Source organism: Theropithecus gelada, chromosome 5 (genome assembly GCF_003255815.1).
Source record: "Theropithecus gelada isolate Dixy chromosome 5, Tgel_1.0, whole genome shotgun sequence".
Classification (NCBI taxonomy): domain Eukaryota; kingdom Metazoa; phylum Chordata; class Mammalia; order Primates; family Cercopithecidae; genus Theropithecus; species Theropithecus gelada.
This window is the reverse complement of record NC_037672.1, coordinates 53,801,124-53,827,412: the sequence shown is the minus strand read 5'-3', so window position 1 is coordinate 53,827,412 and position 26,289 is coordinate 53,801,124. Positions and strand designations below refer to the sequence as shown.

The 26,289-nt window shown below is 41.1% G+C and overlaps 1 protein-coding gene across 1 annotated transcript in view; it reads left to right on the top strand.

Annotated features, from left to right (window-relative positions):
• Positions 1–26,289, top strand: part of PKD2 (polycystin 2, transient receptor potential cation channel) — a 70,783-nt gene that overhangs the window by 19,722 nt on the left and 24,772 nt on the right. Inside the window, exons 3-7 of the mRNA XM_025385094.1 lie at positions 9,928–10,061; positions 12,050–12,300; positions 17,036–17,260; positions 20,621–20,849; positions 25,999–26,166. Coding sequence (XP_025240879.1) covers positions 9,928–10,061; positions 12,050–12,300; positions 17,036–17,260; positions 20,621–20,849; positions 25,999–26,166 — 1,007 coding nt within the window. The remainder of the gene's footprint in view (positions 1–9,927; positions 10,062–12,049; positions 12,301–17,035; positions 17,261–20,620; positions 20,850–25,998; positions 26,167–26,289) is intronic.

Here is a 26,289-nt window from a genome sequence, read left to right as displayed (position 1 = left end):
GGAAAAATGGTTTTATGCACCAGGCCCAGGACCCAGCTGCTCTGTGCAGCCTTGGGACATGGCACCCTGTGTTCCAGCCACTCCAGCTCCAGCTATGGCTAAAAGGAGCCAAAGTACAGCCGGACCATTGCTTCAGAGGGTGCAAATCCCAAGCATTGGCAGCTTCTATGTGGTGTTGGGCCTTTGGGTGCACAGAAGACAAAAGTTGAGCTTTGGAAGCCACTGCCTAGATTTCAGAGGATTTATGGAAACACCTTGATGTCCAGGCAGAAGTCTGCTGCCGGGGCAGAGCCTTATGGAGAACCTCTACTAGGGCAATGCAGAGGGGAAATGTGGGGTTAGAGCTCCCACACAGAGTCCCCACTGGGGCGCTGCCTCATGGAGCTGTGAGAAGAGGACCACCATCCTCCAGACCCCAGAATGGTAGATCCACCAACAGATTGTACTCTGCGCTCAGAAAAGCTGCAGACACACAGTGCCAGCCTGTGAAAGCAGCTGTAGGGGCTGTACCCTGCAGAGCCACAGAGGTGGAGCTGTCCAAGGCCATGGGAGCCCATTCCTTGCATTCGCATGCCCTGGATGTGAGAAAGGGAATCAAAGCAGATTTTGGAGATTTAAGATTTAATGAATGCCCTGTTGAGTTTCAGACTTGAATGGGGCCTCTGACCCCTTTGTTTTGGCCAATTTCTCCCATTTGGAATGGGAACATTTACCCAATGCCTGTACCCCTGTTGTGTCTTGGAGGTAACTAACTTGCTTTTGATTTTACAGACTCGTAGGCGGAAGGGACTTGCCTTATATCAGATGAGACTTTGGACTTGAACTTTTAAGTTAATGTTGGAATGAATTAAGACATTGGGGGACTGTTGGGAAGGCATGTTTGGTTTTGAAATGTGAGAAGGACATGAGATTTGGGAGGCGTCAGGGGTAGAATGATATGGTTTAGCTCTGTGTCTCCACCCAAATCTCATCTCCAGTTGTAAGCCCCGTGTGTCAAGGGAGGGACCTGATGGGAGGTGACTGGATCATGGGGCCAGTTTCTGCCATGCTGTTTGCATGATAGTGAGGGAGTTCTCATGAGATCTGGTTGTTTGGTAAGTGTCTGGGGCCTCCCCCTTCTCCCTCTCTCTCCTGCTGCCTTGTGAAGAAGGGACTTGCTTCTCCTTTGCCTTCTGCCATGATTCTAAGTTTCCTGAGGTCTCCCCAGCCATTCAGAACTGTAAGTCAATTAAGCCTCTTCCTGCCTATTCTCAGGCAATTCTTTATAGCAGTGTGAAAATGAACTACTACAGAAAGTATTTAACTTTAAACTCAGTAGTATCCAAAGAAGTAATGAAAATGGAGAACTGAACAACAAAATCATAGTACAATGTGGTGTGTACTAGGACAGGAAGAGCCCTTTTAAGAAAAGATCTATGTATTTCCATTTATTTATCTCTGAAAGAAGGAAACTTTGCCTTGTGTTCTGAAAAGGAAAGGAATATTTTATTTTACTTGTAAAAATCTTACACGGATGCTAGTCTAAATATATAGTTTTCCTAATTTGCCAGAGATTCCATGAAGATCAAGTTGATATCAAGATCAGTGAAGTAAAGGTCAGTGAGTTAATCTCACAGCAGCTGCAAGCTAATTCCATTTCCAGTGAAAAATATCCTGATAGCTCCCCACATATCTTTTCACAACAAACAGTTTCAGTCTTAAGATCACATGTTGCAATCCATGAGAAGTAACTATTAAGCCTTGGACTATGGCTGGAGGGCTCCTCACCCTTTCTGATACATTGACTGGACAAAAACTCAATTTTAAAATGACAGGAAATAGAAGACATATAGATGTACTTTAAATGTGACCAAAATGGGGCCGGGCACGGTGGCTCGAGCCTGTAATCCCAGCACTTTGGGAGGCCGAGACGGGTGGATCACGAGGTCAGGAGATCGAGACCATCCTGGCTAACACGGTGAAACCCCATCTCTACTAAAAAATACAAAAAACTAGCCGGACGAGGTGGCGGGCTCCTGTAGTCCCAGCTACTTGGGAGGCTGAGGCAGGAGAATGGTGTAAACCCCGGAGGCAGAGCTTGCAGTGAGCTGAGATCCGGCCACTGCACTCCAGCATGGGTGATAGAGCGAGACCCTGTCTCAAAAAAAAAAAAAAAACAAATGTGACCAAAATGGGTTGTGAAAACACAAGACAATATCCAAAAGTGCTGGCAACACAGTATACTGTAGAGTATTGTTTACCCTTGCTATTGTGTGGCTGAGCTTATTGCCACTGCCGCCCCTTGCAAGAGCATCAAACTGCCTATCACTAGTCTAGGAAAAGATCAAAATTCAAAATTCGAAGTACAGTTTCTACTGAATACTTATCGCTTTTGCACCATTTTAAAGTCAAAAAATCAGTAAGTTGAACCATCATATATCCTAGATTGTCTGTATGTAAATATTATACATCTTTCTCTCACTTTTAAAACACAATGATACCAGCCAATACTACCATTCTCAGAAGCACTTGTATCAACAGCCTTTACCCCTTAAAGATTTTCCTCACAATTTTACAATTGTTACTTACAATTTTCTTTGAAATGTTGACCAAACCTGGATTAAAAGATTTGGGGGTTTTAGTGACTGTATTTCACAAACTCTCTTATTGATTCTGCAGTCTCACTTCTGCCTCCTAAAAAAGCCCTCACAAAGGTCACTGGGGATGGCTCTTTTCAGCCTCTTCCTGGCATTTGGTCCAGTGGAGTTTGGCATTCTAGGACTTCCCTCTTTGGCTTTGGTAACTCTCTCTCTTCCTGTGTTCCTCCTTGCTGTGTTCACTTGCTTCACTTTCTTCTCTCTGAAGCATGTTTACAGAATGTTTTCTCTGATTGGGCCTGTGACATTCTTTGGGTCATTTTTTCCACAGACAATGCTTCAACTAGTACTCGCGTGCCAGTGACTCCCATGTCCCACTCATGAGCTCTGAACCTAGTACCAGCTTCTGCTGGACATCTACGATGGGATCTCTCACAGCCCTCTCTCACTGGTAACATGCCCCATCCTGAACTCATCTCCCACCCATCTATCCAGCCATGCTCTCTAGTTCACTTGAACCCTGGGTGTCATCCTGGATGCTTTCCCTTCCCGGTCTTCTGTGATCATTCTGCCTCTTCAGAGGCTCTCTAATCTGTCTTTTTTCCTATGTCGCTCTTGTCCCTATTTTAATCCTAATCATCTCTTTCCTGACTTGTTCAGTTGGTCAGTAATTTAATTAAAAACAGATTTAGGCCCTGTCCTTAAATGTGATAAGTGATATGAAAGGAGATGATTGGGGAAAAGGATTTCCCTCAAGGAAGGCCTCTCTGAAGCCTGAAGCAAGATTGAGAACAGAGGAAGAGAGAATTGTTATGAATGAAGGCTCTGAGGCAGGAAAACACTCAGATCATTCCAGAAACACTCAGAAGCCAAGTGAAGCCAGTTCCTGGAGATCAGATCATCAGATGAAGACGGAAAGGTGACCAGGGGCCAGACCTGTAGTTCTGGTTGGCCTTGGTGAGGGATTTACAGTAGAACACCCCATGGCTTAAATATGAAAGGGACAAGATTCCTTTAAGTTTTAAGAGGCCTCGAAATATGAACCACAGATTAGATGGAAGCTGCTCTCCCTGTGTCTGGACTTTTTACAATTTCCAAGCACTGCTGTTTCTGGAACCAGATTAATACAAGTCACTCTTCCATTTATTTATTTATGTATTTATTTGAGACAAGGTCTCACTCTGTCACCCAGGTTAGAGTGCAGTGGCATGAACACAGCTCTCTGCAGCTTGGGGGCTAAAGAGATCCTCCTGCCTCAGCCTCCCATGTAGCTGGGACCACAGGTACACACCACCCAGCTAATTTTATTTGTTGTAGAAATGAGGTCTCATTTTGCTGCCCAGGCTGTTCTTGAACTCTTGGGCTCAAGCGATCCTCCTGCAACATCCTCCCAAAGTGCTGGGATCACTCTTCCATTTAACATGGTATCTCAACGTCAAGATAAACTTTAAAATCTTTAGACAATAGGCTGGCATTTTACCAAACGATCTTTACTTACTTCTTTAGAACTGCCACTCCTATAAATATCTGGTTCTTCAACCACATCAAACCACTTGTGATCTCAAAAAGCCTCAGTGTACACTGTTCCTTTCTGTCATTCTATTTCCTCCTCATCCTTCAAAATCAGCTCAAGAACCAGATCTAGGCAGAAGCTTAGCGGTGCCCACCCGAACCAGCCCCCACCTCCGAGTTGTGCTGCCATTCAGGCCCACCTCTTCACACAGGATTATCAGACCAGACCAGCTCATGCATTCACCCCCCTCGCAGGGATGGGATGCAGCTGTGCACCTCTCAGTGCCAGCACCTGGAGAGTCTCACGAACTGCTGACAGCATTGCCTGTTTCCATTTCTTGTTCACTAGCACTTCTCTCCTAACACACAGAATTTCCTGTAGTATGTCCACTTAATCAATTCAAGCCTAATAATTCCTTGATTTGTGTATAGTGCTTTGCATTTATATACTGATGGTCCCCAACTTACGATGGTTCGATTTATGATTTTTCAACTTCATGGTGATGTGAAAGTGATACACATTCTATAGAAACCATACTTTCAATTTTGAATTTTGGTCTTTTTCCAGGCTACCATACTCTAGAGATGGAGCCACAGCTCCCAGTCAGCCATGTGATTATGAGGGTAAGCAACCAGTACTCTACGGTGTATTGTATTGCCAGATGATGTTGCCCAACTAGCCTAATGTAAGTGTCTAAACATGTTTAAGGTAGGCCAGGCTAAGCTGTGTTGTTCATTCAGTAGGTTAGTTATATTACCTGCATTTTCAGCTTACGATATTTTCAATTTACAATGGGTTTATCAGGATGTACCTCCACTATAAGTCAAGGTTATCATCTTGTATAGCACTTTGAGTTTATAGAGTCCCTTCAAATGTTTGTTTGCATTTTATTTCCACTGCATCCCTGTGAGGATATCATATAATACACAGCTAGCAAAGCAGTTCGTTTTCCTGTGCAAAGTGATAGCTTCATCTTGTGGCAGATTACCTGAAATACTGCGGCCAAGGCATCTTGGTTCTACTGTCTTTGCATCTAGTACGGTTATATTTTTATGGCAGTTCTGATTTCTTCTTTGGCCCAAGGGTTATTAAGAGAGGGAAAAAATTTAATTTCTTAACAGATATATATATCTATGTCAAGTCATATACTTAATTCAAACCCTTAATATTCCTAGGTAATTTTTGTCTACTTTATCTGTCAAAGATTGAAAGATACAGGGTTTTAAGTTTCCAACTGCAATTGTAGTTTTGATAATTCTTTTATTACTAACAGGTATTGCTCTATATATTTTGATGTTCTATTATTCAATACATAAGAATTCATTACAGTTAAGTCATTATGTATAGTATAATTGACCAATGTAAAATAACCTTTTAATCAAACTGAGTGTTCACCTTATAATGTCCTCTGTCAGAGGATTATAATACCACTTAAAACCTTTTAAAAAATATTTTGTCCCTGATATATTTTCCCATTCATTTATTTTTAGCTTTGAGTGGGTTTCTTCTAACAATTCTAGAGATGCATTTTTATTTTTTAACCAATATTTAAAACTTTGTCATTTAGTAAGAGTCTAAACCATTCATGTTTCATGGTTTTTTTTTTGTCAAATTAATATTATTTAGTATTTTCCTCTCTTTTATATGTTCCTGTTATTTTCCATTTATATTCTTTTGCTGGATGGAAATTTTTTCTTTGCTTTTTTATCCTAATGATTTGGAATTTATATAATATATACTATTCTACAATACCCTTTATTTGTTTTTAATATTTGAACCTATATTTTTCAACAATGTTAACAATAAAATAGTATTTGTTGCTATTTTGAAATGATAGACCATGTTTTTAAGGCAGCTTTTGTTAGGTCACATGCTGGTTGTTTGGTGATAGTTTCTTTTTTTTTTTTTTTTTTTAAGTTTTTGAGACAAGGTCTCGCTCTATCGCCCAGGCTGGAGTGCAGTGGTGCAGTCTCACCCTGTTGCCCAACCTGGTCTCAAACTCTGGAGCTCAACGGTCTGCCCACCTCGGCCTCCCAAAGTGTGGGGATTACAGGTGTGAGCCATCGTGTCTAGCCGATACTGTGTTTTACTGTATTTTGCTCTAGTTTATTTTATGGAAAATGGAAATTCAGGGGTTAAGACAAGGATTAAATAGCAGAAGAAAGATGTGTACATATGTACAGATGTATGTGTCCTTTATGTATTTTTTAATACTCTTGTCTCCTTTCTGGTCCTCATTTAAGGTTATCTATTTCATGCACTAAATTTTTCTTCACAATTCATTTCATTTAGAGAGTGAATGCTACCTTCAAGTGGGCTTTCTCCAGTTTCCTTTCAGGGACTTAAAGGAGAAGTGATGTTAACAGTTTTATATTTCCATTGCATTTTACAGTGTGCAAATGTCTTCACATATATTTCTCCATTTGAGCTTTACAAAAGCCCTTGGTATTATTCTCATTTTCTGGTTTCCAAAATCAGGCTTAGAAGAGTTAAATGGTTGTCCAAGATCTCAAGATGCAAGACCCGCCATCATGAACAGAGGCAGATGTTCAGGATGGAGGCAAGCTGAAACTCAAAACCAAATCAGTATGACTCCAAATTCAGGGGGCTTTTAGCTGCCACCTGCATGGGCTCATGGTGTAGCTGACCACCAGAGTTTGTGAGCTGTCACTCAGGTGTGCCATGAACTTCCTTGGGACCTGGCACAGAAGGACTGAGTTAATGTTTGCTGATTAAATATCTGTTAAGGCTGGGCGCGGTGGCTCACGACCGTAATCCCAGCACTTTGGGAGGCCGAGCAGGGAGGATCACTTGGGCTCACAAGTTTGAGATAAGCCTGGGCAGCATGGCGAAACCCCATCTCTACGAAAAATTTAAAAATTAGCTGGCCATAGCGGTGCATGCCTGTAGTCCCAGGTACTCGGGAAACTGAGGTGGGAGGATCACTTGAGCCCATGAGATTGAGGCTACAGTGAGCGGAGATGGTGCCACTGCACTCCTGCCTTGGCCATAGAGCCAGACCTTGTCTCAAAAAAAAAAAAAAGAAAGAAAGAAAAGGTACGGTAATCATCCCTTTGAAGCTGGAAGGGATTGTTTACCTGGCTGTCCAGCAGATGGTGCTACATAACCAAGAGAATCTGTTGCTTGCCCTTTGGTGAAGCTATTAAAGCCAATATAGATCTTGAGAATTTCAAAAGCAAAAATCAGTACTGGATTATGAGTGGTCTAGGAAAATAAAGGGATACATTTTCAATTCAGTATCTAAGATCCTTATATTTACATACTTATATATAGTTATACCATATTTATAAATAAAAATATGTAAATAATTTATCAAAATTCCTTTTTAACAACAACCACAGTAAACCCACAGGTTAAAAACTCCACAACAGTCTATATTAATCAGTCAATCCAAAGTACATTCCAATTCCAAGTTAATTGAAAATAATCAACTTAATTATTTGGTTGGCTCTTAGCAGCCTTCACTGCTTGCTCTTGTGTCATGTCCCTTTCTCTCCTCGATTGACTGTAGACTGACAGGCCTTTGCAGAGGACAGTGTACTCATGTCCATCCTTTGCATCCTTTGTGGGAGTTGGCTAGGCAGCACTCTCTGGGGACCCTATGAACTCTTCTGAGTGCAGAGATCACATCTTGTTCATCTTCATGCCCAATACCTTGTTCCATAAATATGAGTGGATTAGAATTCTAAACTCTTAACTCTTGTCGCAAGACAGTTCTGAGAGGTAGTAAGTCATGTAACACCTGAAGAGGACTGTTCTTGTCCTAATTACATTAGGTTATAGGATGACAGGTGAGGGAGCCAAACCAGGGGGACTGGACATTTTTCGTACGTCTCTAGATACAGTATACAAGTTGTGTGTATTATGTCTATTTACTGCTTAATTGATTGCTTGAGATGAACTCCCAAACATACTCGTGTTTGGATCATTATTACCTACCCTTCTTAAATAATCTTAATTTCCTATGATGCTTGAAAGGGGAAGAGGGGCCAGGTGTGGTGGCTCACACCTGTAATCCCAGCACTTTGGAAGGCCAAGGCAGGTATATCACCTGAGGTCTGGAGTTCAAGACCAGCCTGATCAACATGGTGAAACCCCGTCTCTACTAAAAATAAAAAATCAGCTGGGCATGGTAGCACATGCCTGTAATCCTAGCTACTGGGGAGGCTGAAGTGGGAGAATTGCTTGAACCTGGGAGCTGGAGGTTGCAGTGAGCCGAGATTGCTCCATTGCACTCCAGCCTAGGCAACAACAGTGAAACTCTGTCTCAAAAAAAAAGAAAGAAAAATGCAGAGTGGGGAGAAGACAGCTGCATGAAGGAGAGATTTGCTAAATAGTACTTAATCCCAAAATAATTTCTATAGGTTTGAATATGATCCCTGAAATGTATTATAGTTTCAGGTAAGTATTAATCGTGGGTATTCAGAACTGTAGTTTTTAAAAAGCATAGAACATGTTTCCTTCCCCTTGAAACGTTTTATCAGCTAATTATAGGAATTATATTATACCTACAATCATTAAAGTCCAGAATGAGAAAGTACTTGGTAAAGTGCTGAAATTTATAATAAATGCATTATAACAATCCAGTTAAGGAGGAAGAGCCACCATATTGAACATTTGTTAAGTGTCAACCACTGTACTGGATAAATTTTAGTTATTGTTTTTATTTAGGCACCAAAAAATCCATGGGATAGTTGGTTATCCCCATCTTACTGAAGAGGAAACTGAAGCTCAGAAAGTTTAAGCAACTTGCAAAGGTCGTATAGCAAGTAAGGAGCATGGCCAGGAGTCAGACCCTGATCTCCTTTGGTCTACTAAGCTTGTAAAGGATCTTCCCACCTCCTTCCAAGACCATTCAAAATAATCAGTAAATGTCCATGGCAGGGATGTAGTTCGAGTTATAGGGTTCCATTCAAGATTTGACTGGTAGGTGGGAAGCAGATATGTCTGTGTCAGTCAGCATCTTAGAAAAAGGAGATGATGAACTCAAGTGGTGATTAAGAGAAGTTTAATGAAGGGACTGTTTACAGAGATGTGGTGGGGTTAAGAGAACCAAAAAGGGGAAGTGATGCACTCAAAAAAAGTTACCACCTCCAGGCTTTAGGGAACTGGGGGAGGGAGTGGCATAGTGGGAGCCCAGTGTGGTTGTGAGAAAAGGGATTCCCTCAGCACCCATGGCCAAGATTAGAGTCTCCACTGCCAAACTGCATCCAGATGGTGAGGGTATGGAGAACAGGGGTGGGGGAACAAACTCTGTCCTTGATATCCCCGTAGGGCAAAGGATTCCAGTTGGTACAGTTCATAAAGGTTAGCCTCAGGGCACAGAACAGGGCAGGGAAGAATGGAGAATTAATCTGGAGGAAACAAACAATGGCTTGCCCATGTTACTGCAGGGAGAGTAGGCAGTGTGCACAGCAGGAGGGTGGGGAGCCCAGCATAGCTATGACCTTGTGCAGATCAGCCTCACTGGTATGGAGGATCTGAGCCGAGAGGTGGTGGAAAATGAAATTGAGTAGGCATGTTGGAAGTCCCAAATATCAAGTAAACGTTCCTGATCTTACACTGATACTCAATAGTAAGCCAATTTTGTTTCATATGAGCCAATATTAATATTACATATTTCTTTTATAAGCCAGAGAGATAGGGAGATATCCTAGAAGAATGATAGGGGGAAGGAAGGCAGGGGTGAGAGAAGACCTTCTGTGGATATTTGTCCAAACTGTTTATCCATAGGAACAATCCCTTCGTGAAGGCTGCTGGTGTGTGAATGTGTACCGATTCCCTTGGGGCGTTCATTTGGATCTTTCTGTGTTGCAGTGACCTACGGCATGATGAGCTCCAATGTGTACTACTACACCCGGATGATGTCACAGCTCTTCCTAGACACCCCCGTGTCCAAAACAGAGAAAACTAACTTTAAAACTCTGTCTTCCATGGAAGACTTCTGGAAGGTATTTGCAAATAACTTTGACAGTACCTCTTTATCACAGAAAATTTTTCATTTGGCTTCATCATTTCAGTGCATGAGTATCGACAGGACCTGCTTTGCATTTAACACTGTGTGAGACGTAAGTTATGGTGAGTTGTTAGAAGTTACTGTCCCTACTCTCAAAGAGGGGTAAAGTTAACACTGAGAACTTTGCCTGTGCCTTGCACTGTGCTGAGTGTTTCATACCTTACCTAATTTAATTTCTATGGTAACTCTATAAGGTAAGTACTAAGAGTATGCCCTAGTTTGTTAATGAGGAAAATGAGATTCAGGATGCTTAAATCATATGGTCACATGGCTAGGGAACAAGAAAAATTGATTTTTTTCTAGCCTGACAGCTACTTCTTCATCCTAGTTTATAATTCGTTCCATGAGTCAAGATTCAATAAATATTTATTGAGAATCTCCTAGAATGTAAGGCCAATGAAGGACAGTGTGGTTCTTCTGTCTTGCTTCGCCTTTTGCATTTTGTCTCTTTGTTGATGATGGCATGTATCCCCAGCTCTTAGAACAGTGCTTGACACAAAGTAAGGACATTCTTTCAAAGGTCTGCTGTTGGTGGGGCTTGGTGGCTCACGCTTGTAATCCCAGCACTTTGGGAGGCCAAGGCAGGAGGATTGCTTGAGTCCAGGATTTCGAAACCAGCCTGGGCACAACATGGTAAGACTTTGTCTCTCCAAAAAAATTAAAGAATTAGCAGGGTGGGGTGGCACACACCCATAGTCCCAGCTACTCAGGAGGCTGAGGTGGGAGGATCACTTGAGTGATTGCTTGAGGTCGAGCCATGACCATGCTACTGCATTCCAGCCGGGGCAACAGAGTGAGACCCTGTCTCAAAAAAATCCAAAAAAAACAAAAAACCAAAAAAACAAACAAAAGGTTTGCTGTTGTGAAGTTCAACCCAGTCCAGCCCCTTCCCAAAGTCCAACATAGTTAACAGTATAGCAATGAGTGATACCACAGGAAAAATATTAAACTCATCTGAGGGTAATGGGGCTTAGAATCTAAGAAAATTGGAAGGGAAATTGAAAAGGAAATTATTGTTTCTCCTTAGGGAGATAGTTTCTAAAATTCTTACTAAACCCTGGGGTCAGAGCTATTGATTTTAAGGATAGAGACAACTGGGTCACAGGAACCTATTCATATACAAAAGTACTTGGCATCCAAAGCCACACTTGTATAATATGAATCTTTCACCATCTGAGAGGGCAAATCAGTCTATCTCTGTTGATCATCTGATAAGGATAGCACACTGAGAAATAGATCTGTTTTCCCTACAGGCATAGCTGGTTGTACAAACTAACAAGAGACTTTTGTATACACATTCCATGATGATAAATGCCAATCTCTAAAGGGATAAGGAGGGATTGGAGAGTTCACCATACAGCAAAATAGTCCAGACAGGTGAAAGGTCTATCAGATGCCAGGCTGGTAATCAAAACTGTAGCCTTTTCTCTAAACAAGTTTAGAACCATGATTATGTGAGACATTATTTTAATAAGGGGAAGTGGAGTTAATTATGACCCCACCTTTAGTCCAAGAACAAAAATCAGAGCTGCCACATATTAAGTACCCACTCTGTGCCAGGTGCAGTAACTATGCAAATCAGAGTTGCCACATATTAAGTACCCACTCTGTGCCAGGTGCAGTAACTATGCAAATCAGAGCTGCCACGTATTAAGTACCCACTCTGTGCCAGATGCAGTGACTACATAAAAGATGGGTTTTCCAGATGCAGGAACCTTGGTTCAGGGGACCCTGCTCAAGGCCTCATAGCTAACAAGTGATGGGGCAAGATGCTATCCCAAATCTCTCTGACGACAAAACTCATTCTTATCACTCTACTATTTTCATAGAGTTGCCAAATGCTTGGTTATGCAAACGTTCCAGGCAGGAGCAAGACAGCAGCTGAGCTTGGAACTTTTTCAGAGATGTTTCCTGTGCTTTTAGTTCACAGAAGGCTCCTTATTGGATGGGCTGTACTGGAAGATGCAGCCCAGTAACCAGACTGAAGCTGACAACCGAAGTTTCATCTTCTATGAGAACCTGTTGTTAGGGGTACCACGAATACGGCAACTCCGAGTCAGAAATGGATCCTGCTCTATCCCCCAGGACTTGAGAGATGAAATTAAAGAGTGCTATGATGTCTACTCTGTCAGTAGTGAAGATAGGGCTCCCTTCGGGCCCCGAAATGGAACCGCGTAAGTGTCTGGGACTCATTGCCACTTGGTGATATTCACTCATTTATTCTCTGACCTCCCATCATTCATTCATTCATTCCCTGACACCTTCACCGAGGCAAAAAGAAGTTCAGTGACTCTTCAGTGCTTATATTTAAACCTTGGCCAACTTGACCTTTGACTTCTCAAGTTTTCACTACTTTTTAGCCTTCTTTCAGTTTCTACATGCATATTTTTCAAAACACTAAATCGTTGACCATATGACCCACAAAAAATTAATTATCTGAGCCTTTGAAAATTTCATTTAAGATGCCCTGGGCCCTGTTTTTATAGGTCCAGTAACATCATCCACTAAGTAATTTAACAGCAAGGTTTCAGGTGCAGGAACTCTTTTTTTATAGGTCTTACAAACAGGTTTTTGTTCAGAATGGAGTTATTTAATGTGTAAGCTTGTGAGGCCATTTTTTGTTTGCTTAAAAGCCCATTTTACTCAAATGTTTGAGATTTTAAGTATGTATTTGTACACATGCATATTTACAGGGGCTTTTTGTACACTTTGGTACCCATACTTCAAACATCTTGTGTATTAAGGGAGGGCACTTACTATTTTAGAAGTTTTGTAGTTATTATAAAGAAACAGGAAGACCTCCCAGGCCATTTCAGCGTGGGCCTTTGGGGTTGCTGTCCCTGGGTATGTCACTGGTCAGAGTCATCTTCTAAGCTTTGCTCAGCTAATTCTGTTGGTTCATCTAGGTTCTTTTCTCGGAAACTGAGTTGCCCAGAATCCACATTTGTTACTATACAATGGGCAATCACCTTTTCAATTAGTGTATTCTTCTTGTACCATCCAGTGTATATTCTATTTAATACCAGAACCCATAAGAAACAAATTTAGTAAAAATCCAGGTTGGACACAGTTTCTCATGCCTGTAATCCCAGCACTTTGGAAGGCCAAGGCGGGCGGATCACTTGAGGTCAGGAGTTCAAGACCAGCCTAGCCAACATGGTGAAACCCTGATTCAACTAAAAATACAAAAATTAGCTGGGTGTGGTGGCATGTGCCTATAGTCCCAGCTACTCGGGAGGCTGAGGCAGGAGAATTGCTTGAACCCAAGTGGTGGAGGTTGCAGTGAGCCGAGATCTCACCACTGCACTCCAGCCTGGGCAACAGAGCAAGAGTCCACCTCAGAAAAAAAAAAAAAAAAAAAAAAAATTTAGTAAAACTCCAGAGCTTTAGAACAAAGGTACTAAATAATCTCAAAGAACATTATCATCCAAGTTATATTAGTGATTTCGCTTTCTTTAAAAACAAAAATTTATTAGAGATGGAGCCTCTTGATGTTGCCCAGGCTGGCCTCAAACTCCTGGGCTCAAGCAATTCTCCAGCCTCAGCCTCCCAAGTAGCCGGGACTATAGAATATGCCACCATGCCCAGCTTTATTTTGCTTTCTAGTGTGCCTTTTTGTAGTAAGCATAAGCATGCCTTCCATCTGTGATACCCTTTCCAATATTTTATTTATCTCACATCACTAAGAAGATAAATTTATACGTAAGACATAAAATAATGTCTGGCCACGGCTCTGTGCCAGACATTATTTAAGAAGTTATTTCACGCATTATCTCATCTACTTTCACAAAACAACTCTAAAATAGGTATTATCTCCATTTTATAGATGAAAAACCTGAGGCTCACTTGCCCAAAGTGTCACAGCTAGCAAATGGAACTGAACCAAGATTTAAGCAGCCTGACTCCAAAACCCATGTTTCATCTACTAAACCTCTTCCATATTAATTCCTCCTCCGTATTAATTACATCATTAGGGTGGCTTTTCGATGCTCTCAGCTCCCCATCAGTACTCAAGCTTCCTGAGGGCAGGGATTCTATTTTGTTAACTGCTGTGTTCTCAAAGCCTTGAACAATGCCTCATATGTAAAGATACTAATAAATATGTGTTGGATGCATGTATGAATGAGTGATTTCTACTCAAGGGTGGATTGCCAAAGGGGACCTTCCCTGTCATGTCTAAACCATCCCTTTATTCTTCTACATTCTCAAGTCACTCCAATTTCTTCTTCCCATCAACTCCAAACTTCTTGGAAGAATAGTCTTGGAAATGCCACTTCCATTTCCTTACCCTCGATTTACCTCTTAAAGCTTAGGTTCTTGCTTTTGACATCTCACCAGGAAGCCACTAGGGACCTCTAGTTAGCAAATCCACTGAACAAATCTCAGTCTTTATCCCCTTCATCCTGTCTGCAGAAGGTGGCAGTGTTGACTGCTCATTCTTTTTACTTCCATGAGGAACTCTACACTTTGGGTTCTTTTAACTCTGAAACCCCTTTCTCTCACTTCTCCTGTCTTATTCCCAGGTTCTATATTTGTATCTCCATCTTTTCTTTCTTTACCCTCTTTCCCATGACATTCAGATGGCTTCCACTGGCATCTTTATTTGGTGACTCGTCATTTCTTTAACAATGTGCCAGGCATGTTCCCATTGCTAGAAGTCACCCCTCTTCTAGTCCCCATGATGCTGAAGAAACAAAGCAGCAGGAAACAGAAGCAAACATCCTTTCTTCACAGAGCTTGCATTCTAGTGATACAAGATACGTCTCTATTCCACCTGGATGTCCCACACCTCTTGTGATTCAATATGCCCCAAATTAAACATCGTTTTCTTATGGGATCTGCTCTTCCTTCTGTTAATGGCACTGCTATCTTCCTGTTGCCTTGAAAGAGACTCCAGAGTCATTTCTGAGCCATGTTTCCTCCTTGCCCCAACTTCCAAATCAGTTGCCAAGTTCTGCTGGCAGTCACTGTGGTGACACTCTCTCACTTCCCATCTTCACTGAGTGAGTTCAGGCCTCATTACCTCTTGGGTATTGCTAATGGAGCTATGTCAGGGGTCCCTAAGACCACCCCCATGTTCAGTGATTCACTAGAAGGACTCAGCATAGAGGCATCCTCATAGCTAAGGTTTATTATGGTGAAAGGATACAAAAGAAAAGGCACATGGGGAAAACCCAGTGTAGGCTTCCAGGAGCCCTCTCCCAGTGAGGTCACATACGATGTGCTGAATTTCTCCAGGAACAAGCTGTAACAATGTGTGAAATGTCTATCAGAGAGGTTAATTAGAGACTCAGTGCCTGGGGTGTTCACTGGATACTGGTACTGGTTTATGACTGGCATGTGCCAAAATTGCCGACTCCCAGAAGGAAAGCAGGTGTTGAGTGTAAAGCCACATTGCTTGTACAAATAGCACAGACACAGCAAGCCTCTCTTACCGGTCAGGGAAAGTTGTACACCAGTGCAGGGAGCTGTTTATCAGTCAGGTTCCCAGATGCCAGCCAAAGTCCAACCTTGCAAACAGGCCTTCCTAAGGAAAGACCATCTCAGGCCTGCTGTGTTAACTCTTTTCTGCACGTGAGCCCTCTTCCTCCCCACTCCAGTCTTCCCTGCCGCCACCAGAGCAGCCCTGTTCCGTGCCTCTCAGAACTTTCCCTTCGCAGACTCCTTCATGTTTGCCCTTCACAAGCTGACCACAGACTACCTTTCGATCTACCATTCTTTACCTTGTGGAGCCAAACTGAACTACTTACTTCTCTTGACCAATGGCTCACAGTTAGAAATGCCCTTTCCATTTTGTATTAGTCTTTCTCACACTGCTGATAAAGACATACCTGAGACTGGGCAATTTACCAAAGAAAGAGGTTTAATGGACCTACAGTTCCACATGGCTAGGGAGGCCTCACAATCATGGTGGAAGGCAAGGAGGAGCAAGTGATGTCTTACATGGATGGCAGCAGGCAAAGAGAGAGAGCTTGTGCAGGGAAAATCCCCCTTGTAAAACCATCAAATCTCGTGAGACTTATTTACTATCACGAGACCAGCATGGGAAAGACCTGCCCCCATGATTCAATTACCTCCTACCAGGTTTCTCCAACAAAACATGGGAATTGTGGGAGTTACAATTCAAGATAAGTTTGGTTGGGGACACAGCCAAACCATATCAGCATTCACCTGTGCAAGTCCAGGTCCTACTCACCTTTCATGGCTCAGGTCCAACACAGCTTCTTCCTAAAGCCTTTTCTAATCCATCCCTTCATTGCCAGATCCCCAAATAAGGATAGCTTTCCTCTGATCTGCCAGCCTAATTTCTTTAGTCTTTTGCTTCTTATTATTATCCACCTTGTATTTTACTTGTTTAATTACAACTTTTGTTTCCCTACTTGTTTTAAATTTGGGAGGGAAAGGACTTTTATATCCCCATTAGTGCCAAAGAAGCATCTGTTTTCTAAGAGATCCTCTGAATATTTGTGGATGAAATTCCCAAATGCTGACAATGCCACTTGATGAACTTGTCCCTCTTTTGGCTGTAAATTTCTCTGGGGACCTCAAGTTATCTAGTCCCTGAGCACAGTTACCCAGAGAAGGCAGCCATATAAACTGAGCAGAGGCTCTAGAGCAGAGCAGAGGCTCTAGGGACAGACAGCCCTGGCATTGGTTCCTGAGTCTACCTTCAAAACTTTGGGACTACATTGACCTCACTAAGCCTCAGGGCCCTCATTCCTAAAGTGAGGCTAATAACAGTATGAGAATTAACCAAGAAAACACTTATGAAGTGCCAGGTCAGGCACATTACCCAGCTTGATAGGCCTTAATGCATACTTTATTTTACAAGGAACCAGCTGTCCTTGTAATTGCCACAAGTGTTCCACTGATTTTAACTGTTTGTTTTTTGATTTTGTTTTTAATCAGTTGGATCTACACAAGTGAAAAAGACTTGAATGGTAGTAGCCACTGGGGAATCATTGCAACTTATAGTGGAGCTGGCTATTATCTGGATTTGTCAAGAACAAGAGAGGAAACAGCTGCACAAGTTGCTAGCCTCAAGAAAAATGTCTGGCTGGACCGAGGAACCAGGGCAACTTTTATTGACTTCTCAGTGTACAACGCCAACATTAACCTGTTCTGTGTGGTCAGGTGTGTACTGAGGACACGCATCCCTCCTATTTTTGTGTAGTTGTACGTACATCCTATCCTGGGGTTGGCCAGAAAAACCTTTGCCTGCCGTTAACTAAATGAGGATGCCAAGGACCCAGACAGATAGCAAGGGAGGGGTAAAAACTGAAGGCTTATTGAAATAAAGGATATTTGAGGAAGGAAGTTGGGATCCTAGAATATTACAAGTTGGAAAGAACCTTAACTCTGGTCCAAGTTCATCTCAATGCTGGAACCTTTCCAGATAAGTATTGTGTTTTTCTAACATCTGTCCCTACCCATTATGAGGATGATCAGTGCCACATGTTCCATCACCAAGTCCCCTGCCCATCAAATCTTGATTCATTCCCTGGAGTTTCTCACTCTCAGATGAGCCTCTGCTATTAGCACACAAGCACAGTAATTGGAGTGCTTGTAGGATGCTCAGTAGGATACCCAGGTACCTGCTCATGCTAAGGGCTGTCAGAGTCACATAAAGTTCCTTCCTCAGATCCTGGGATGTTGCCATGATGACCCCTCTGGGAGACAGTAACGAAACTGACAAAGATTCCACTGGCTTGTCTGGGACTCAACTCCATTCATTTATTCAGCAAACATCTATTGGACACTTAATATGGGCTAGACATTGTTCTTGGCTCTTGGGACATGTCAGCAAACACAACAAAGATCCCTGCCTTTGCAGAGCTTGCCTCCAACCAGGAGGAGATAGAGAATAAACATTAAACAATAAACAATACAAATAATATAGTAGTTATTTTATTATATAATACATAAAATATTAGAAGGTGATAGGTACTATTAAAAAGAAGGAAAAAGCAGAGCAAGAGGGAGTCAGAGTTCACCCACTTTAATCTTCCTGGTGAGCATGTCAGCAATACCCAAACATCACTAACATGGATTATTGCATGTATATTTACACACAAGATAAGAAGGGTTTATTCTCATAATAGTCTTTGTCATCGTTCTTGAGGTTAAGCTCAATTCTGCTCTACGTGGCTTGTTGGATTGTCCCAGTCCTTCTATTTAACAACGTTTGCAGAAAATAGTACCACATTAAATCAATTACAGGTTATCCCTTATCTAAAATGCTTCAGACCGGAATGTTTGAGATTTAAGATTTTTTTCAGATTTTGGAATGTCTGCATATATATAAAATGAGATATCTTGGGGATGGGACCCAAGTCTAAACACAAAATTTCATTTATGTTTCATAAATGAAACTTCATGCATATAGCCTGAAGGAAATTTTATTTTTCCCTTAGGGATGTTGAATAAACTGTTGTGTGCCTGCATGTTGACAATGACCTGTCACATGAAGTCAGGTGTGGAATTTTCCACTTATGCTGTCATGTCGGTGCTCAAAAAGTTTGGGATTTTGAAGCATTTTATATTTCAGGTTTTCAGATTAGAAATATTCAACCTGTCCTTGCTCACAGTGGCAAAAAAAAAAAAAAAGAGAAGGAGGGAGGGAGGAATGAAGCTAGGAAGGAGGGAGGGAGGGAGGGGAAGGAAAGAAGGAAGGGAGGAAGGGAGGAAGGGAGGAAGGGAGGAAGGAAGGAAGGAAGGAAGGAAGGAAGGAAGGAAGGAAGGAAGGAAGGAAGGAAGGAAAGAAGGAAATACTCAACCAGTAGTCCAGTAGTAGTTATCACTAGAAATGAATGAAAATCTATTGCAGTTATTATTGAATTTCTCCTGAGTATTCCAGTGAAGATCAAAAGAATAGAATAAAAAGGAAGAGAATAAAAACAGAGAGGCAACTCTGATATTTTAGTAAATTCTATTTATAGAAGGTATGGAGTATTTCTTTTGCTTCCTCGTTTACTTTAAGGATAAACATTGTTAAGACAACTGCTTCATTTCTCTATACTGTTTTTCTAAGTTTCTGGAAGTGGTTGACTACTGCAGGGCCAAAATGGACCAGAGAAATGACTTGACTCTTGAAGGCCACTTCCTTCCCTTTTGAGTTCCCAATGAGGCTGTCACATACAAGACTCTTGGCTTCAGTGTTGCTCTCCTGAGTTTTTGGTTCTTACCCCTACTCTCCAACACATCAAATAGGAAAGAAAGGACAGGAAAACTGACAATGAAAAGGAAGGAAAATGTTCACACTTCTCTGACCAGTTCTAATTTACCATAGTCCCTGTTTTTACTTGATTATTGCTCATGCATGTGTCCTGGATGCTCAAGTTCCAGGTGCGGCTATCTGTCCTGTAATGGCAGAGATAATGATGGCTAGTAGCTGACTAAAGGGCTTTTAAATGTCTTAAAATGAAGCAGCTAGAGCTTCTGTTTCTAGTTAGATAAGGAGTCTGTGTCATTAACTGAATCACCCACCTTTCTCAGTGTGACACCTACGAAATGGTGTTTGACCAAAAAACCCTCAGTCCAGTTATGGTAAAGCGGTAAAGATCAGAGCCATTAGTATGGATGTAAAACAGTGTATGTTTTAGACAATCAGACATCTATTGAGTACACACCTATTCATTATAAGGCTCTGGGAAGAAGAGAGATTCCCTGGAGGACAAACAATTTGATGCTATTTAGGTTTTACCTAATGAATGAATGACAGACTCAGTTCCTATCTTTACATATGTACAAAATATATCCTACTTCTCAACGAGATCACACAAGTTTTGAGTGGATGGCTTGTATTTCTTTATATTCTTCATGTTGCCTAGGAGGAGGACTTGAATTTAATAGAAGTCCTAGGGCCAGGCACAGTGGCTCACTCCTGTAATTCCAGCACTTGGAAAGGCCCAGGCAGGAGTGTCATTTGAGCCCAGAAGTTTGAGACCAACCTGGGCAAAAGGGCAAGACTCAGTCTCTGCCAAAAAAAAAAAAATTAGTCGGGCGTCGTACTGCACACTTATAGTCCCAGCTACTCAGGGGTCTAAGGCAGGAGAATCCCTTGAGCCCTGGAATTTGAGGCAGCAGTGAGCTATGATTGCAACACTGCACTCTAGCCTGGGCAACAAAGCGAGTCCCTAGCTCTTAAAAAATAATAACAGAAGTCCTAGAAAAGTTTGTGTGTTGATTTACTTTTACTTTAAAAGTACATGGCATTTTGAGCAGCATAAATATAGAAAAGTAGAGGGAAGACTGAGCAGGAAGTACTCCTTTGGGACTGAAAGACCTCAGGAAGTCTTACTCCTTTGATGGCACAAAATTCTACAAGTATGGAATTATTAGCTATGATCAAAATGTTTTGCCACTAGTTTGAGGGGACTCATCGTAGCAGTTTAATTACCTTGTAGTGCACGAACAGAATAGATGGCCATCCGTTCCTGACTATATTCATGTGTTGTTGTTGTTATTGTTTTAATTGTTCTTATTTCCATGCAGGTTATTGGTTGAATTCCCAGCAACAGGCGGTGTGATTCCATCTTGGCAATTTCAGCCTTTAAAGCTGATCCGATATGTCACAACTTTTGATTTCTTCCTGGCAGCCTGTGAGATTATCTTTTGTTTCTTTATCCTTTACTACGTGGTGGAAGAGATATTGGAAATTCGCATTCACAAACTGCACTATTTCAGGAGTTTCTGGAATTGTCTGGATGTTGTGATCATTGTGGTAGGTTTGAGAACAACACCAAATTTCCTATTCTGTCCTACAAGCATGTTAACTAGAGTCTTAGATCTCCTCAGCCTTGTGGATCTTGATATTCCCAAAAAAGAATCGAAAAGTCCCCTTCAAGTATATCAACTTCTGTTACTAATTATTTTCTCATTTTGCATGAGTAACTTTTCTGAGTATGAAGTGGAGAGGTATTTACAGTATGCTCTCAACCATGCTAATGAGAGTATCTCAGTAATTCATATTTGGCTTTAGTATGCCACATGAGATGTGGAGGAGAAAACAGTTTTTTTTCTTTGTTTTTTTTTTTCACTAATGATATTTTTCTTCAACTGCTAGTAAAAATCAATTTGTATTTTCCTGCACATGTGTAAAGTTACAGCAAGAAAAACCTTGTCAGCCAGGTGTGATGGCTCATGCCTGTAATCCCAGCACTTTGGGAGGCCGAGGCAGGAGAATTGTTTAAGCCCCAGAGTTCAAGACCAGCCCGGGTAACATAGTGAGACTCTATCTTTACCAAAAAAAAAAAAAAATTTTAATTAGTCAGGCATGGTGGTACACACCTGTAGTCTCAGCTATTCCAGAGGCCGAAGTGGGAGGATCATTTGAGCCCAGGAGGTTGAGGCTGCAGTGAGCTGTAAATGCGCCACTGTACTACAGCCTGGGTGACAGAGTGAGACCTTGCCTTGAAAAGAAAAGAAAAAAGAAAAATCATCCTGGAAATATTTTGGGTGGCAGAGAAAACTTTCTGCAGTTTACAATTTTCTGCAAATAGTGTACAGGGTATAAAATGTAAGTTATATTCATCAAAGTTTTCTGTATGAGGTACAAGAAATCAAAGGCAGGCCATGCATGGTGGCTCATACCTATAACCCAGCACTTTAGGGAACTGAGGTGGGAGGATCACTTGAGGTCAGGAGTTTGATACCAGCCTGGGCAACATAGTGAGACCCCCATCTCTAAAAAATAAGAATAAAAAATAAATCAAAGGCAGAGTCATAATCAAGACCATGACACCATGTAAATTCTGTGTCTGCCCTTGACTCTATTATAACTGCTAATATTTTTTCAAGATGTTTTCCTGTCATTCTTATCACTTAATTAAGCATCAGTCACTTCCTTCCTATGGCCTCAGTGTATAAAAGACATTTTACAAGCTTTTCTCCCTTCAGCAATAACAGGTAACCTTTCGCTAAGTCCAGTTTTACATTTAAGTATATAACAACATGCTTAATTGTTAGATGCTCACAAGCTTTGCTTGGCATAGGTGTACCATGTATTATTCTATGTCTTTCCTTCCTACTGCCTATGATAGCCATTACCTTCTGAAATCTCAGTAAATAATGCACTACCCTATTAGCATTCTCTCTTCTGTTAGCCCTCCTCATGAGAATTATTCTTTCCCTCATCCCACGCCTAAAAATTCATTTGGCCTTTGTGAAGCATTTACATCAAGTCATTATTAAACTCTTCCCCGCTAGAATTATTAATAGTTGATAAAATATAGAAAATATGTTATTCATATGTGAGTGAAAGAACACTTAAGGTATAAAAAAGAACTACCTGGCCATATATTGCATGGCAATAACAATATTAGCAGCGATAATAATTGTAATAGTAACAATAATAATGGCTAACACTTTAGAAGCTACTGTGTTAGGCATCTCTGGGTGCTTTTCATGGTACAGAGATTCATTTGTTCCTCATAGTAACACTGCCTCTCAAGCCATGGATATGTGCACTTTAGAAAGAGTTTTTACTTAAAGTAAAAATTCCTATAGAATAGATGGTGTTGACCTCATCAGGTCATGATGCAGTTAGAAGTGCATCCCATCTTTTATGATGGCCATATAACATCACACAAATCAAGATAAACCCTTGATCCCCAAATTCTCAATGTATTAATAATGAACAGAGTTACACAAGAATTTTAGCATTTAAGGAAACAGGAGAGACAATAATACTGGAAATAATTTTTCAGAATATTTCTGTTCAGAGTGATGGCAGAGCGCAGGCCATATACATTGACAATTATTCCAGAACACAATTATTGTTTGGAACTATAAGCATGCAAACCCTGCCTCTTGGCTTATATGGATTTATTTATATTTAGGCCATTGAAATAGTGGTAAAAAGGTAGGTATGATATGCTAATTAAGAACAAACTTCCTTTTTATTTTTTAACCAAAGAACTCAATATCAACAAAAGACTAGTCAGTGGTATTCACCCTTTTTGATCATACACACCTATCAGTGAAAGCTTTGACTACACACCCTGTTGTATTGTATTTATTTGTAAATTGTATGCATACATTGGTGTAACAGGTACATCCGTAAAACATACACATACATAGAATTTTAAAGATTGGGATAAAAATTAATACAAATAGAATTCCAACACTTTCTTACCACCTACCCAGAAGTTGTAACATTTTCTTCCCATACCCCAGTGAATTGCCTTGTGCCGCTTTGGCTACCAATAGGAGAAAAGGCGATGATATCATGGAAATTGTCTCTTTGACTCAGCAGCCACAGCATTTTGCAAGTATTTCTTTGAAAACTTACTTCATTGTGCTTTTCAATTTTTTTTTTTTTAAAACAACACTTAATACTGCCAGACAACAATTCAGACAGTGTGCTTTTTGTTTATAAAGAACAAGGAAGAGCTACTGGAATCCCACTCGTCCTTTGAAACATTTGCTGATCAAGTGTAGAAGTGAGGGCATGCTTTCTGGTCACCCACAGAACACACCCTGTGCTCTACTGGACCTTCAAACCAATGAAAAGAGCCAACACTTTTTGTTTTATCTAGCCAAAATTTGCTTATGTTTACCAAAACCTGAAAAGAAATTATATTTTAAATATAAATATAATGACCTCTTGAAATCACTTTGAAATTTTCTTTGTTTTCCTTTTTTGTTTCTCCAACATGTTCTGAAGTACACAGGCTGCATCAGTCAGCCATTTGTCCTGAGCAATAGTCTTTCAAAACTAGCAGAATTGCTTGAAAAAAGAAGACTATTAAGGAATTTAAACTCAAATAATTCGTTGACTGCTTGCTAGGTTTTACGGGGTAAAATGACTAATTCTTTTTTTTTTTTTTGAGGCAGAGTCTCGCACCATCCCCAGGCTGGAGTGCAGTGGCGTGATCTCGGCTCACTGCAAGCTCCGCCTCCCAGGTTCACGCCATTCTCCTGCCTCAGCCTCCCGAGTAGCTGGAACTACAGGCATCCGCCACCACACCCAGCTAATTTTTTGTATTTTTAGTAGAGATGGGGTTTTATCGTGTTAGCCAGGATGGTCTCGATCTCATGACCTCGTGATCCGCCTGCCTCGGCCTCCCAAAGTCCTGGGATTACAGACACGAGCCACTGCACCTGGCCTGACTAATTCATTTATTCAACGAGTATTTTCTGAGCACCTACTATGTACTTGGCACTATTCTAGGCACTGGGGATATAGGAATGAATAAAATAGCCCAAATCTCTGCCCTCCTAATTTTCTGATATGGAGAGAAAGTTCTTTTATAGACAGGGATGAGAATCCCACAGAAAACTCAGGAGTGAGGTAACATTGCAGATGCTCACAAAATCTCTTTCCTCATCTCTTCTTTCATCCCCTATTTGAAAGGAAAGGTTTCAAAGAAATTTAGCATATTATGACGTTGTCGTATAAATGACCATCTTCTTCATAATTTTATAAACATTCGTCCTGTGCGGAGTAAAAACAACTGGACTACATAACAAATTATACCTGGTGAGAGTTGGGTAAAGAATTACCACTGGATCCAGTCCACCAACCCAAATGTTTTTCTACATGGATTAGTTGAGATGAGCTCCTCATCTCAGGAAAAGTCCTTGGTTCACATATTCCCACTGCAGGACTTCCTGAGCCCACTGTGTTCATCATTCCCACCACCAACACAAAAATATAAAATTGGCTCTGGAAATCCTTCACAGATAAGAAAAGGAAGATGGTGAGGTTGGCTTTTTAGCTGTGATCAGCAACCAGGCTGGTCTTTGCTATGAGAATCACATGGGGGACCATGATCTGGATGGCCATCTCAGGAAGGGAGGGCTAATGAAGTGGCCTCTGGTCATCATTCCTAAGAAGAGAGAATGGACAGCAAAGATTGCAGCACCTGCCACAGCCCACCTGCTGCAGATTCAGACCCCCCAGTGGGGCCAGGTGGTTATGACTAACCCCTAGCACTGTCTACATTTAGTGGTGATGGATGCCAAGGAGGGGGCAGTGTCCCCTTGGATCTGGTTCTAAAGCCTAGAACCAAAGCATATGTGGAAAGTTGTAGGGTCATGAGTTAAGGGACAGAAATGAGCAAGAGAGAAGCCCTTGGCTCGTTTATTCCCACTGCAGGCCTTCTTAAGCCCTCTGTGTTCATCATTCCCATTGTCTTTCAAGCCCAAGCTCATTCTTTGTTCTCATGGGCACTCCTTTTTAGGATATCTTATGCCCCTCTTCACTTTATGTTGTGTGATACCAACTCTTCAGTAGTTTTTTGTATTATTTAACTTCATGTGTTTATCTGCTCTTGAACCAGAATATAAGTGTCTTAAGGGCAGGATTTATGTGGTTTCCTTCTGTTTATTCCTCTTAGCCCCTCGCACAGTGCTGTATACATAGACATATTATACATACTATATTTTTGTTGAGCAAAGCGAAGAATGGCTGGCAGTTGGAGAATGAAGAGAAACTGGAAAATTTTAAATTTAAAAATCACAAAAACAAAGCAGGTTTAAGGCAAGAAAGCAAGAGGGTGGAAAGTGATTAAAATGAAGGTGGCAGAAAAAACAGAAAGCATTCCTCTTGGAGTTTGAGTCTGTTGTAGTGTGATTTCTGTGTATGCATGTACGTGTGTGTAATGCATATGTGCACAATGCATGCATGCCTGCCTTCATTGGGTTTCTCTTCCGAACTAAGGAAATGCAAGCAATATATTGTTTTACTTATTTTATGGCAGGGCTTAACACTTTCCATTTGAGTGAATGACTTTTAAGAATGACATTGGGTAAGTATAATGGTGAACCCTACAATTAATACATTGGTGAAGAAAAGTATACTAGTCATATTAAGGTACGTTTTATATTTCTAAAACACTGTAATAAAATTTAAATCTTTTGCTTTCCAGCTATCAGTGGTAGCTATAGGAATTAGCATATACAGAACATCAAATGTGGAGGTGCTCTTACAGTTTCTGGAAGATCAAAATACTTTCCCCAACTTTGAGCATCTGGCATATTGGCAAATACAGTTCAACAATATAGCTGCTGTCACAGTATTTTTTGTCTGGATTAAGGTAATTTTTAAATTTCATGTTCTACATTTTAAGTAATATTTTCTTTCAAAAATAATTGAGTTCCACAAAATCATAGAATACTTGAATTCGAAATTCAAGTGACTGGCCAGAGCTACTCCATAT